This window comes from Balaenoptera physalus (assembly GCF_965194825.1).
Source record: "Balaenoptera physalus genome assembly, chromosome: 19".
Lineage (NCBI taxonomy): Eukaryota > Metazoa > Chordata > Mammalia > Artiodactyla > Balaenopteridae > Balaenoptera > Balaenoptera physalus.
The window spans coordinates 1,732,031-1,745,536 of record NC_138900.1 but is presented as its reverse complement, the minus strand read 5'-3'; the positions used below and the strand labels follow the sequence as shown (position 1 = coordinate 1,745,536).

Below are 13,506 nucleotides of genomic sequence, written 5' to 3'. Positions count from 1 at the left end.
TCCCCTCCCCCTCCCCTCTCCCCTCCCTCCGCCCCACTCCCTCCCCTCCCCCTCCCCTCTCACCTCCCTCCGCCCCACTCCCTCCCCTCCCCCCAGTTAAGGCGCTCCTCACGTTTGCGTATCTAGGGGAGACTACATTACCCAGAGGTGTGCATTGTGCGGCCGAGGAGGGCGCTGGCCAATGACGGCCAGCCGTAGGGGCGTTTCCTGCGGCGCACGTACGTGGGCGGGACTTCCGGTTTCTCTCAAAGGACGCCATTTGCCTCAGCGTTTCGCTCCTGGCTGGCTTTTAGGTGCCGAGAGTTGGGCTGCGCGGCTACTTAGGCTTTTCGTGGGGACTGAGCAGGGAAGGGGGATGGGACTCCCTTTCGTGCCTTGGAACGGGCCGTGACTCCCTAAACGGGCGTGTGCACTGGTCGCCCGCCGGGCCATGGCCTCTCCGGGCCTTCAGCACCCGCCCTTCGTCCCCGCAGTTCCCGAGGGTGGCGCCCGGTCTGGTGTGCCTTTTTCTCGGAGAGCGGCGGTCAGCCGAGGTCGCCCGGCCAAGGCGGGGCGCAGGCGAGGAGCAGCAGGCCGCCCGGCGCTCGCCTCTCCCAGCGTGGCTGGAACGCAGGGCCCCATCATGGCGGCGGCGCCGACCCGTCAGACGCAGGTGAGTGGATGCTGGTTGCGGAGCTGCTTCTCTCCGAGGGCGGAGATGGTTCCGGAAGGAAGGCATCCCCTGGGTTTGTCTTCGCGGTCGTGTGCTCTGGCGTGTGGAGCTGCTTTGCTACTTAATTTATCCTCGGTCCTAAAAGCTGTTGGGTCTCTGACACATGCTCAGTAAGTTGTGGAAAAATGAGTGATGCATCATCCTTCAGGGGCTTCCGTCATAGTAAATCCCGAACTCCGCCATGTGCTACAGGGATGTACCCTGCCCTCACCGCGCCCCCCCCCACACTCCCGCCTTTCTCCAACCGGTGGCCTTGGGAAATGGAGGGAGAGATAAGCGCATGGACAAAGCCGAGGTATATTGGTTGTTTCCCAAGGCCCATGAGGGCCTGTGAGGTTGCCACGGTGCCTCCTAGATGCTAAGACGTGTCTTGGGAGGGCGAGGTCCTGTAGTCTGTTGCCGAATGTTCCACTCATCTTCAGCCAGGTCAGACGTTGTGACCAGCCTCATGGCCAAAGCCTGTGTTATCTTTAGCCATTTGTGCTCTCTGGTCGTGAAGTATTCCTGGCGTAGGGCTAAGTGCTGTCAGGGCTCAGGAAGGAAGCGGCTAATGGTTCATTGTGGAACCTCCCCGGAGTCTGGGAGACCCAGGAGGGTGTGGGGAGCTGGTCCAGGTCCTGCCATTACCCAGGTAGTTCCACCCCTTCAGGGATGTCTCCAGGGAGGTCAATCATGAAGGCTCTGCTTCTCTGTGCATGTTCACAGGAATATTTTCAGGTGTGATGTAATGGACTTAATAGCAAAAATTGGTGTAAATGCTTCACAACTTCGTCATTAGGTATTCACTTTGATGATGGAAGCGTGTCGGGTTACTTTATTAGACCCTGTATTAGGGTAAGCTGTGTTAAAATCTTGCCCCTCGTTTGTAAGACACAAGACTTGGTGGATTGGTGGAGCTCCCTTAGTCTCGGGTCATCGGCTGGCATGGAGATGTTTACCTCGGGCTGTGGGACAATTAATGAAAATCCCCAAGCACACCGAACATTGAATAATTTCTGTCTAAATCTCACAACTGTTATTGGTGAAGTGGGAACTATTGTTGTATTGATCCAGAAACCTAGGCTCAAAGAGATGAAGTGATGTCTCCAAGGTAACACAGCTGGTAAGTGTCGGATTTCAAGAGTTTGGATGTAAACAAGAGAGTGATGAAAGAACTGCGGACTTTTAGTCACTTTAACCAGGATGTGAAGCCCTCAGCATGGGGCAGGCAGCTAGCAGGACCAGGGAGGTTCAGGTACTGTTGTGGTTACCGTTATTGATACTGTTATAATCATTATTTACTCATTCCCCTGAGGTCCTACACCCTCTCCTGTCTGCATCTGACAGCCCACACATCACTTCCATTGTCTTGTGTGACTTTCCAGTGGCTTCCTCACAGGAGACTTCTTCCTTACACTACTGTATCATGTCCAAAACATTGTCCACTTCAGCCCAGCCTAGAGCTTGGCCCTCAGGAGGTGCTAAGTGGTTAGGGTCTTGATCTCTGCACCTTTAACAGCCTTCCAGAAACAAGCTCCGATCCCATCCAACAGCCCCAGGGTCAACACTACTACCTCTATTTGACAGGTGTCTGTGACTTTCGATGATGTGGCCGTGACTTTTACCCGGGAGGAGTGGAGGCAGCTGGACCCGGCTCAGAGGACCCTGTACCAGGAGGTGATGCTGGAAAACTGCAGGCTCCTGGTGTCTCTGGGTAAGGCCTTACCACTCTGCCATGCAGAGGACCTGCCATCTCCTCGTCAAACATGCTCTGGCTCCATGCCCGGCTGATCGAGAAGCTTACCCTCTCTCTTCCCTACAGTTTAAGTCATTTTTGAGATTCATCTTTTCCTGCCTGCTATCTATGTGTTTCTTTGAGCAAGAAACAGTTCCCCTTTTGCTCCCAGAAGGTGGTGGAAGGAAATGGGGGTGTTCTGCAGAACCCAAAGGCAGAATTTCCAGTTGGGCCACATGGGACTGAAATAAGGACTGGGAACCACCAGGATTATGCCGGCTTCTGGATCTCTTGTCCTGACTTCTCTCTCTGGCTTTGCTCATGTCTGTCTTTTCAGAATGGCTTTTGTGTTTCAGCAAGTTTGTGGCAGGAGTGGCCACCCCAGTCCCTGCTCTCTATAGCCCCCAGATGCCTTGTTTTTACTTCTTTGCATACTTAACATTGTTTCTTCTTCTTTCTCTACTGCTGGGCTCTAGGGGGTTGTCCCTGAGGCAGGAGTGGCCACCTGAGGCCATACTTCCCTGAGCCTCTACCCCAGTGCCCAGCACAGACTGGCCTCTGTCTGAGGTTCTTATTTCACATTCCAGACCGGGAGCTGACTGGTTGGGACTGGTGGCTCAAGTGTCCCCTGCAAGCCAGTCCACAGGGCTGTGAGTGATGGGAGGGTCTCCAGGAAGAGGGTGAGGCAGGTGGGGTCTCGGGAGGTCTTTGCCTTCAGTGCCAGCAGGTATTGTTGTAAACCACAGGATCTCGGTTATGGGGCTTTTCTGTTCTCCTGTGCCTTCATGATTGTCTCTCGTTCCCTGAGTCTTGGCCAAGATCCAAGAGAGAGAAGCTGAGAGAGTAGTGCTTCTCAGTACTTGGCGGTTTTGTCCCCAGGAGACACTTGGAAGTCTGCAGCCACATGTGACTGTCACACCTGGGGTGTGGGTGGTCCCGGCATCTAGCAGGCTAGAGTCCAGAGACGCTGCTTAGTACCTGAGGCTGGACAAGACAGCCCCATTCAACACAGGATGATCCCGCCCACAAGGGCAAGAGAGCCAAGGTGGAGAGACAGCAGCCTGAGGATAATCACCTTCGACCTCGCAGTTTGAGGGAAAGGAGAGCTGTAAATCCAGGGCTTAGGGTAAGACATGCCTGTTTTTAGAGAATTGGGATTGTGTTCTGTGTTACACAAAATTAGGAAACGTTTAACATATTTAGATATTTTATAACAAAATTTTAAAAATAAAAAGGTCCACTATCTGGCCCTGCTGACCCTTCACTCACCTCCCCACACTTCCCCTGAGCTCAGTCTGCTGTGGTCATGCCAGCATCTTGCTATTTCCTGTGCACATACTTAACATACTTGCTTTGGGCCTGTGCAGTTGCTGTTCTCTGTGCCTGGTGGGTGTGCTTGGGCATTTTGGCTTTTCTTTTTCTTTCTTTCTTTTTTTCTGAATTTTTAAATTTAATTCTATATTTTTATTTATACAGCAGGTTCTTATTAGTTATCCGTTTTATACATATTAGTGTGTATATGTCAATCCCAATCTCCCAATTCATCACACCACCACCACCACCACCCCCCGCCGCTTTCCCCCCTTGGTGTCCATACGTTTGCTCTCTACATCTGTCTCTCAATTTCTGCCCTGCAAACCAGTTCATCTGTACCATTTTTCTAGGTTCCACATATATGCGTTAATATACGATATTTGTTTTTCTCTTTCTGACTTACTTCATTCGGTATGACAGTCTCTAGATCCATCCATGTCTCTACAAATGACCCAATTTCGTTCCTTTTTATGGCTGAGTAATATTCCATTGTATATATGTACCATGACTTCTTTATCCATTCGTCTGTCGATGGGCATTTAGGTTGCTTCCATGACCTGGCTATTGTAAATAGTGCTGCAGTGAACATTGGGGTGCATGTGTCTTTCTGAATTATGGTTTTCTCTGGGTATATGCCCAGTAGTGGGATTGCTGGGTCATAGGTTAATTCTGTTTTTAGTTTTTTAAGGAATCTCCATACTCTTCTCCATAGTGGCTGTATCAATTTACATTTCCACCAACAGTGCAAGAGGGTTCCCTTTTCTCCACACCCTCTCCAGCACTTGTCGTTTGTGGATTTTCTTACCATGAGCATTCTAACTGGTGTGAGGTGATACCTCCTTGTAGTTTTGATTTGCATTTCTCTAATAATTAGTGAAGTTGAGTAGCTTTTCATGTGCTTCTTGGCCATCTGTATGTCTTCTTTGGAGAAATGTCTGTTTAGGTCTTTTGCCCATTTTTTGATTGCGTTGTTTGTTTTTTAATATTGAACAGCATGAACCGTTTATATATTTTGGAGATTAATCCTTTGTCCATTGATTTGTTTGCAAGTATTTTCTCCCATTCTGAGGGTTGTCTTTTCGTCTTGTTTGTAGTTGCCTTTGCTTTGCAAAAGCTTTTAAGTTTCGTTAGGTCCCATTTGTTTATTTTTGTTTTTATTTCCATTACCCTAGAAGGTGGATCAAAAAAGATCTTGCTGTGATTTATGTCAAAGAGTGTTCTTCGTATGTTTTCCTCTAAGAGTTTTATAGTGTCCAGTCTTACATTTATGTCTCTAATCCATTTTGAGTTTACTTTTGTGTGTGGTGTTAGGGAGTGTTCTAATTTCACTCTTTTACATGTAGCTGTCCAGTTTTCCCAGCACCATTTATTGAAGATTTTGTGTTTTCTCCATTGTATATACTTGCCTCCTTTGTCATAGATTAGTTGACCATAGGTGGGTATATATCTGGGCTTTCTATCCTGTTCCATTGATCTATTCTGTTTTTGTGCCAGTACCATATTGTCTTGATTACTGTAGCTTTGTAGTATAGTCTGAAGTCCAGTATAGTCTGGAGTCTGATTCTTCCAGCTCCGTTTTTTTCCCTCAAGACTGCTTTGGCTATTCAGGGTCTTTTGTGTCTCCGTACAAATTTTAAGATTTTTTTGTTCTAGTTCTGTAAAAAATGCCATTGGTAATTTGATAGGGATTGCAATTTTTTTTAATTAATTTATTTATTTATGACTGCGTCAGGTCTTCTTCGTTGCTGCGCACGGGCTTTCTCTAGTTGCGATGAGCGGAGGCTGCTCTTCATTGCTGTGCACAGGCTTCTGACTGCGGTGGCTTCTCTTGTTGCAGAGCACAGGCTCTAGGCACGTGGGCTTTAGTAGCTGTGGCTTGTGGACTGTAGAGCACAGGCTCAGTAGTTGTGGCTCATGGGCCAGGGCTCGAACCTGTGTCCCCTGCATTGGCAGGCGGATTCTTAACCACTGCGCCACCAGGGAAGTCCCAGGGATTGCATTTAATCTGTAGATTGCTTTGGGTATAGTCATTTTTACAATATTGATTTTTCCAATCTAAGAACACAGTATATCTCTGCATCTGTTTTTAGAATCTTTAATTTCCTTCATCAGTGTCTTACAGTTTTCTGCATACAGGTCTTTTGTCTCCCTAGGTAGGTTTATTCCTAGGTATTTTATTCTTTTTGTTGCAGTGGTAAATGGGAGTGTTCCCTTAATTTCTCTTTCAGATTTTTCATCATTAATGTATAGGAATGCAAGAGTTTTCTGTACATTAATTTTGTATACTGCAACTTTACCAAATTCATTGATTAGCTCTAGTAGTTTTCTGGTGGCATCTTTAGGATTCTCTATGTATAGTATCATATTATCTGCAGACAGTGACAGTTTTACTTCTTTTTTTCCAATTTGTATTCGTTTTATTTCTTTTTCTTCTCTGATTGCCATGGCTAGGACTTCCAAAATTATATTGAATAATAGTGGTAAGAGTGGACATCCTTGTTTTGTTCCTGATCTTAGAGGAAACGCTTTCAGTTTTTCACTGTTGAGAATAATGTTTGCTGTGGGTTTGTTGTATATGGATTTTATTGAGGTAGATTCCCTCTATACCCACTTTCTGGAGAGTTTTTATCATAAATGGGTGTTGAATTTTGTCAGAAGCTTTTTCTGCATCTGTTGAGATGATCGTATGGTTTTTATTCTTCAATTTGTTAACATGGTGTATCACATTGATTGTTTTGCATATGTTGAAGAATCTTTGCATCCCTGGGATAAATCCCACTTGATCATGGTGTATGATCCTTTTACTGTATTGTTGGATTCTGTTTGCTAGTATTTTGTTGAGGATTTTTACATCTATATTCATCAGTGATATTGGTCTGTAATTTTCTTTTATTGTGGTATTTTTGTCTGGTTTTGGTATCAGGGTGATGGTGGCCTCATAGAATCAGTTTGGGAGTGGTCCTTCCTCTGCAATTTTTTGGAAGAGTTTGAGAAGGATGGGTGTTAGCTCTTCTCTAAATGTTTGATAGAATTCACCTGTGAAGCCATGTGGTCCTGGACTTTTGTTTGTTGGAAGATTTTTTTTTAAATTTTATTTATTTATGGCTGTGTTGGGTCTTCGTTTCTGTGCGAGGGCTCTCTCCAGTTGCGGTAAGCGGGAGCCACTCTTCATCGTGCTGCACGGGCATCTCACTATCGCGGCCTCTCTTGTTGCGGAGCACAGGCTCTAGACGCGCAGGCTCAGTAGTTGTGGCTCACGGGCCTAGTTGCTCCGCGGCATGTGGGATCTTCCCAGACCAGGGCTCGAACCCGTGTCCCCTGCATTGGCAGGCAGACTCTCAACCACTGCGCCACCAGGGAAGCCCGAAAGTCATTTTGAGAATGAAAAAGAAGAACGTAAGTAGAGATATAGGAAGTCCTTGCAGGCAGGCTCATAACTAAGTTTCCCATTTATGTAGTATTAGCCAAGAAAATCGATATGTAATTTGGTGAGTGTCTAAGAGTATCTTTCAGGAGTTATAAGGTGTGCTAAAAGTATGGCTTTGTATGTATACATGTGTGTGCATGTTAGTGTGGTATTTGTAAAAAATAAACATGGGACTTCCCTGGTGGCGCAGTGGTTAAGAATCTGCCTGCCAGTGCAGGGGACACCGGTTCGAGCCTGGTCCGGGAAGATCCCACATGCTGAGGAGCAGCTAAGCCCATGCGCCACAACTACTGAGCCTGTGCTCTAGAGCCCGTGAGCCACAACTACTGAGCCTCTGTGCCACAACTACTGAAACGTGTGTGCCTAGCGCCTGTGCTCTGCAACAAGAGAAGCCACCACAATGAGAAGCCCGCACACCGCAACGGAGAGTAGCCCCCACTCGCTGCAACTAGAGAAAGCCCATGCGCAATGAAGACCCAACGCAGCCAAAAATAAATAAATTAATTTAAAAAACAAACAAACAAAATCCTTTTTCCTCATAACACTTGTGATATCAAACGTTTGGGTTTTCCATACCAGGCAATTCTGACCCTAATAACTATCTAGAGTTAGCACAGACTCCACAGGTTAATAAGGATTCAGTCCCATAAGACAGCCCCTCCATCTCCCACCCACCCACTTCAGATGTCAGTCACAAGTCCTCACAACCTGTCCTGACCAACCAGCTATAAATTGGAGATTTCCCTTTTGGCAGATTGAGGCATATACTAGGATCACAGACAGCAGCTCAGGAACATGATAGAGTCCCTAATAGAAGAAAGCAAAAAGGTCCCAGGTCTGATTTCTGTCTTAGGAGAGGAAGTTCATGGGTATCTGCTGGGGTGAAGGTTTTCGTGTCCCCAGGTGAAGTCATCTTCATCAGTGAGGTCTTGGTCTGGGACGTGGGGCAGGGTATCCTTTGCAAGTGGGTACGCACTTGACTTGATGTGGGCCTCAGTATTTTCTGTGTTTGGTTGAAACAGTGGCTTCCTCAGAGGGTTCAGGCCTCTGAGTTATAAACCAATGAAAGTACCCAGACCAGTTATAGTAAGAGCAACAGTTACCGGAATGGCATATGGCTGTTCTTCAAGGTTTGGTTTGTTTGTTTTGTTTTGTTTTGAAGTTCAGGGCAAATGGATCCCATATCAGGTGACCAGCTGCCTGGCCTGTGGGGTAGTCTGTGGTTAATGGGTGCCGAGAGCGTGTGCTCTCTCTTTCTGGTCTCCAGCCTCATGGGATGATGGGAAGCTCTGTGTGTAACTGCAGGGGAGACAGTGTGAATGGCCTCCTGTAGAACGAGTCTTTGTGTACATAGAGGTGAGGCACATTCCCTTCCAGAGTAGGAAAGGGCAGTGGGACATTTTTAAAGGTATGTGATTCAGGGAGCCTTGAATTAAGGCTAAGGGGTGAGATAGAGGCCCATTGAGGGGTTTGTTTGTCAGACTGGAGTTTGAAAAGGAGTTGTTTAAGGAAATCGTTACGTTTTTCAGTTAAACCAGCTATTTGGGGCCTATTGGGGCCGTGAAGCTCTATTGACTACCTCTCTCCAGAGCCCAGCATTGTGCAATTTGAGAAGTGAAATGTGTATCTTGGTTATTGTCAGTAATGTCTGTAATTCCAAAGGGAGTAAGGAGCTTCCTGGCAAGGCCTAGCGTTGTGGCCTTTATAAATGTAAGGACATGTGATTTTGACTTCCTTTTGGGGTGTTTGTGAGACAGTTTCTTTACCCTGAAGGAGGCAGTTTTTTAAGCAATGGCCTAACAGTTTATAATGAATGTGAAGAGGAGGCCGTTTGTTGATCAGGGCATCTAGTACTAAGATGACCTCCTGAAGGAGGCAGTTTTTAAGCAATGGCCTAACAGTTTATAATGCATGTGAAGAGGAGGCCGTTTGTTGATCAGGGCATGTAGTACAAAGATGACCTCCTGAATAGGCCAAGAAATGTTTCTTAGGTCCCATTTTTTATTTGGACATTCTGGCTACGGGATGGAAAGCAGCAGCATTCTACTGAGCTCCATCATGTGCTGTGGATGTAAGAGATCCACAGACTCCCACAACTGTTCACTCACTTAATCCCAAGGTGCTCCCCAGGTAGCCAAGGGCTGTGGGGAGGGGTGCCCTCCTCCAGCACCACGGCATCTGGCAAGGACCCACCTTGTCCTACAAGAGGAATATGTCAGAGGGCCCAGGTTGGGTTCCATCCTGTCCTGGGGCCTCAGGAGCTGTGCTGAACTTGTGATGTGTTGTTGCCATGATCCAAAGCTTGATGGGCAACTGGGTGTGGCGGTCAGTGGCTCGGGGTCTGCAACAGCCTTCATTATCTGGAGAGCCTTGTGTATAGTTAGTTGTTGTTTTAGTAGCATATAGTACCAGGCTGAGGGGGGCAGTCTGTTACATCAGAAGCCCTTGGGCATCTTGTGGCCCCGGTAGGTGATTCAGAAACTCGAGGAGGTGTGAGAAGAGGTTGTCAAAGCCTCTTTGGTGAAGGAGTCTCTGAGGACACTGATGGGACTGGCTATTTAAGAGTATTTTGAGCAGATTTTAGAGCTTTTGTTGGAGGGAGTCCCATTTAAGGTGGGCTGATTTGCAAGTGTCAGCATCAGGGAGAGTAAATAAAATTTATAAATGAGGAATATGTGGCCACCAGACCCAAAGTAATAGTAAATAGTATTTTTATCTAAAACTAGTCCCCAAAGGATTAAAAGGTGTTGGACTCACTGTCACAAGTGTGTCAAATGAATCTCCTTAGACGAGGTTGTCATTGATGTAACATCGCCTGTGCTCCTGGAGAGAGGTGGGTGGGTGCAGCTTAGGTCTTGGCTGCAGAGGGTGTGGGTGTTGGCAGAGCTGTTGAGCCAGCCCATGGGGCAGCCTGGGAGAGGAGTCCTATTTGCCTTCAGAGCGAAGGCAAACCGTGGTTGAGAGGCTGTCAAAATACACACCAGCAGAACACGTTAGCCACATCTGTAATTGAAGAGTAATTACCAGGTTCTAATAATATTGGGTATTGGGTGTGTGGATCTTGTTAGTCAGCTCAGGCTGCCATTACTGTGTGGTTAAACAGCAGCTTTATTTTCGCACAGCTCTGGAGGTTGGAAGTCCCAGTTCAGTTGCTGATAAGGATCTCTTGCTGGCCACCTTCTTGCTGTGTCCTTACCTGACTTCATCTGGCTTGGAGAGGCCTTCTCTTCCTCTTAAAAGGATACCGGTCCTCCCAGATCAGGGCCCCACCCCATGACCTCATTTAACCTTAACTACCTCCTTAAAGGCCCTAAGTCCATATAGGATCACTCTGGGGATTAGGGTTTAACACATGCAGTTTAGGGAGACACAATTCAGTCAGTAACAGGGACCCTAACAGATGGGACCACGGCATTAAGATTGCAGTAGCTCACAGCGAGGTGCCCTGTGTTTTTTTAGGTTTAAGAACACGCACAGCTGGGCTGTCACGTGGAGAAGCAGTGGGGATCATCACCCCTTGATTAATTAGGTCTTATATAAAAGTTTTACTCCCCAAAGACCCCTTTTCAACTTACATTGGGCTGAATAATTATTTTAACTCGGGTCTGTAGGGTCCCATTTTTATCAAGCCAATTAATTTGTAAGTGCCAAAAATTTATTTTAATTGTGTATTGTGTCAGAGCATCTATGCCCAATATGGGATACTTTAGGACAGTGGGTACTAGGGCTATAAGAAATTCAGGCAAAGCTACAGTCAAAGTGAGATATACCTATTTTTTGTCTTTAATATTTAGGTATTTTTTACAATGGTGGAGTAGAGTGTTTCAATTTAGTGAGATCCCCAGGTATAACTGTGATTTGAGCCCCAGTATTAAATTCATGAAGTTTTGTCAGTTGGTGCATTTTAGCAAATTCTAAAGATAATTTAGAACCTGTGTTGTGGAGTCAGACAAACCAATCAGTGCCCTGTTTTGTTTTGGTGATAAATTTTTTTTTTTAATATATAAACTTTGTTATGCCATATGTAATTATTATATAATAAATTATTATATAAATTTTAGTGTATAAATTGTGGATTTCCAATTGGGTCAGAGTATAGACAGAGTTCTAACTTAGTTATATGTTGTATGTTATTTAAACTTTTATCCTCCCTGTTATCTAGGGTTTTTTGTTGTTGTTACTGCTTTTAAATCAATAAGTAGTCTAGAACCAGTATTATGTTTGCTAGACCTGGCATTTGCTTGATATGTAAGGTTAATAGTGTGCACCCCTCCCCTTCTTTCTTCTTTTTGAGCTTTTCAGCCATTTAAAGCCCTGGGTTTTAGTTGTAGTTTGTCTCCTGCTGAGGAGAGGAAAGAGGGGAGGGGCCTGGGGCCTCCAAGATGCAGCCTCTCCCCTGGATGGCCCTGGTCCACAGCATAACGAGCCCCTTCCTCCCCACTCATTTTTTTTCTGCCTCCAAACAAAATCTTTTTGGGGGGGGTAGGGGGGAGGGGTCACCTTTCTGCTCCCCCCCCCCCACCGTTTTTCTTTCTTTTATTTGGGTATTTACCTGGTAGGCTCTTAGCAGTCCCAAGTGGCAACCACTGTGAGTGGCAGCCTGCCTTTCTAGGGAGGGGCTGGGGCTCATGCCTCAGGACAGCAGTGGTGGTGGCAGTGTCCTGACAGGGTGACAGTTTGGTGTTGAGGAAGAGCTCTCCACATGCTGGTCTGCAGCAGCACTCACGAGTGCCGGACACACTGGCCGGGCTTACACAATCTGGAGTAGGTTGAGAAACATCCTCGGGTGTCTCAGAGGGCAGCAAGAACAATATTCCTTATTCCTTTGTTTCTCCTGCCATTATACGTTGAACTAGCAGTCTCCAGAGATGGGATCTCTTATTCACTACACGGTTGAGGCAAACTGCAACAACAGTTAGGCAAGCAGCCATGGCAAGGTTTGCCTGTGAAGCAGTCTAAGCCTCTTCTGTGCCATGGCATGTGTGAGGGGGGTGCCCTATGCCACTCGGATCCCTGTATTGCTCCAGGGACCAGTGCCTGGACTCTGGCCAGGTGTGCCCTCAGAGGGCAGGCAGTGCCGTCAGTCTCTCACAGGGTGGTGGGCAACTCAGTTGAGCGGCCCCCCGCGGACTTCAGTGTTGTTGGCTCAGTTGATCACACTTGAATCCCAACCGTCTATGGGGTGGCCTTGGCGTTAGGCAGTAGTCAGTTACCTGGTTGCCCCGGGGTCACCAGCCCAGAAACTTGGTGTGTTGACCGTGGCGAGACAGACTAAGTGCTCCGTCTCTTCGCAGATCAGGTGGCAGCTAGGGACTCACAGCCCTTGCAGACCTAGACAGGAGGAGCGCTCTTCAGAATTTTGCTTGGTATCTAAAAAAATACTTAGATCAATGGAGGCATACCTTACTTTGACTGAAAAGAGTCAATATTTTAAATATGTGAGTTCTTTAAATTATTCCATCCATTTTAAACAACATAATGCATTTAAATTACTTGGTACAGTCTCTGGGATATGGTTACACCCTATAAACGTTAACTTTTCAATTATTATTAAGGTTAAAAGTTCATAGTGACGTGGTGGATTGATTAAGCACCTGGACTCAGCCACTGTTCAGCAGAGTCTTCTCAGGGAATGACATTTGAGCTGAGACCCAAAGAGAGGTGGCTGGAAGGAGCAAGGTGGGGAGAGAACAGCCTTGCAGGGAGAAGGGCCAGCATGTGCAAAGGCCCTGAGGTCGCAGGGCGCGTAACTCCTGACAGCTGAAGGGAGGTCCCGTCGCTGTCGCTGAGCCCCCGCTGGGCACGGAGCACACAGGAGAGTGCATTGCTTAGTGATGACTGGCGAACCCTGGACCTGCCAGAGAAGCTGTCGGCGAGTCCTCGCACCTCTGCCATCGACTTCCTCCCGAGTCCGTGTGTCTTTCCCCTGCGTCTGTGTTTGGCTGCATGTGACAGACCGGCTCAGTCTTCACCCCGGAGGAAATTTATTACCTCACCAGTACGAAGCTCAGAGGTGGGGCTGGCTACCGGGTTGGTGGGTGCCAGCCCAGTTGTCTGCTTCTTCCTGGTCTAGGGCCTCGGGCAGGTTCCCTCACAGGCGACCCAGGCTGCTGCAGGACTCCAGCACCGGCCGGTCCCCTCACTCAGCCATCCTGGACTAGAGCTCTCTACCCCAGAGGGCTGGTGTAGGTCACCTGCAAGTTGGTGGAAACCAGAGTTTTCAGCCCTCCCTTGATGCCAGAATCTGGGGTGGTTTTTATAAATCTGTAGTTATCCGGGCCTCATCTGCAGAGATTTGGTTTCTTCTTTTTTTAAAAAAATAAATAAATTTATTTATTT

At 47.1% G+C, this 13,506-nt stretch overlaps 1 protein-coding gene across 2 annotated transcripts in view; it reads left to right on the top strand.

The window, feature by feature from the left end:
• Positions 1-168: 168 nt before the first annotated feature.
• LOC309648131 (uncharacterized protein) overlaps positions 169-13,506 on the top strand; it is a 29,614-nt gene continuing 16,276 nt past the window's right edge. The window contains exons 1-2 of one of the 2 annotated variants that reach the window (XM_082436338.1): positions 169-652; positions 2,279-2,405. In XM_082436338.1, the coding sequence (XP_082292464.1) occupies positions 431-652; positions 2,279-2,405 (349 nt within the window). In that variant the 5' untranslated portion in view covers positions 169-430. The remainder of the gene's footprint in view (positions 653-2,278; positions 2,406-13,506) is intronic. The other variant, XM_082436337.1, reaches the window with a different exon arrangement.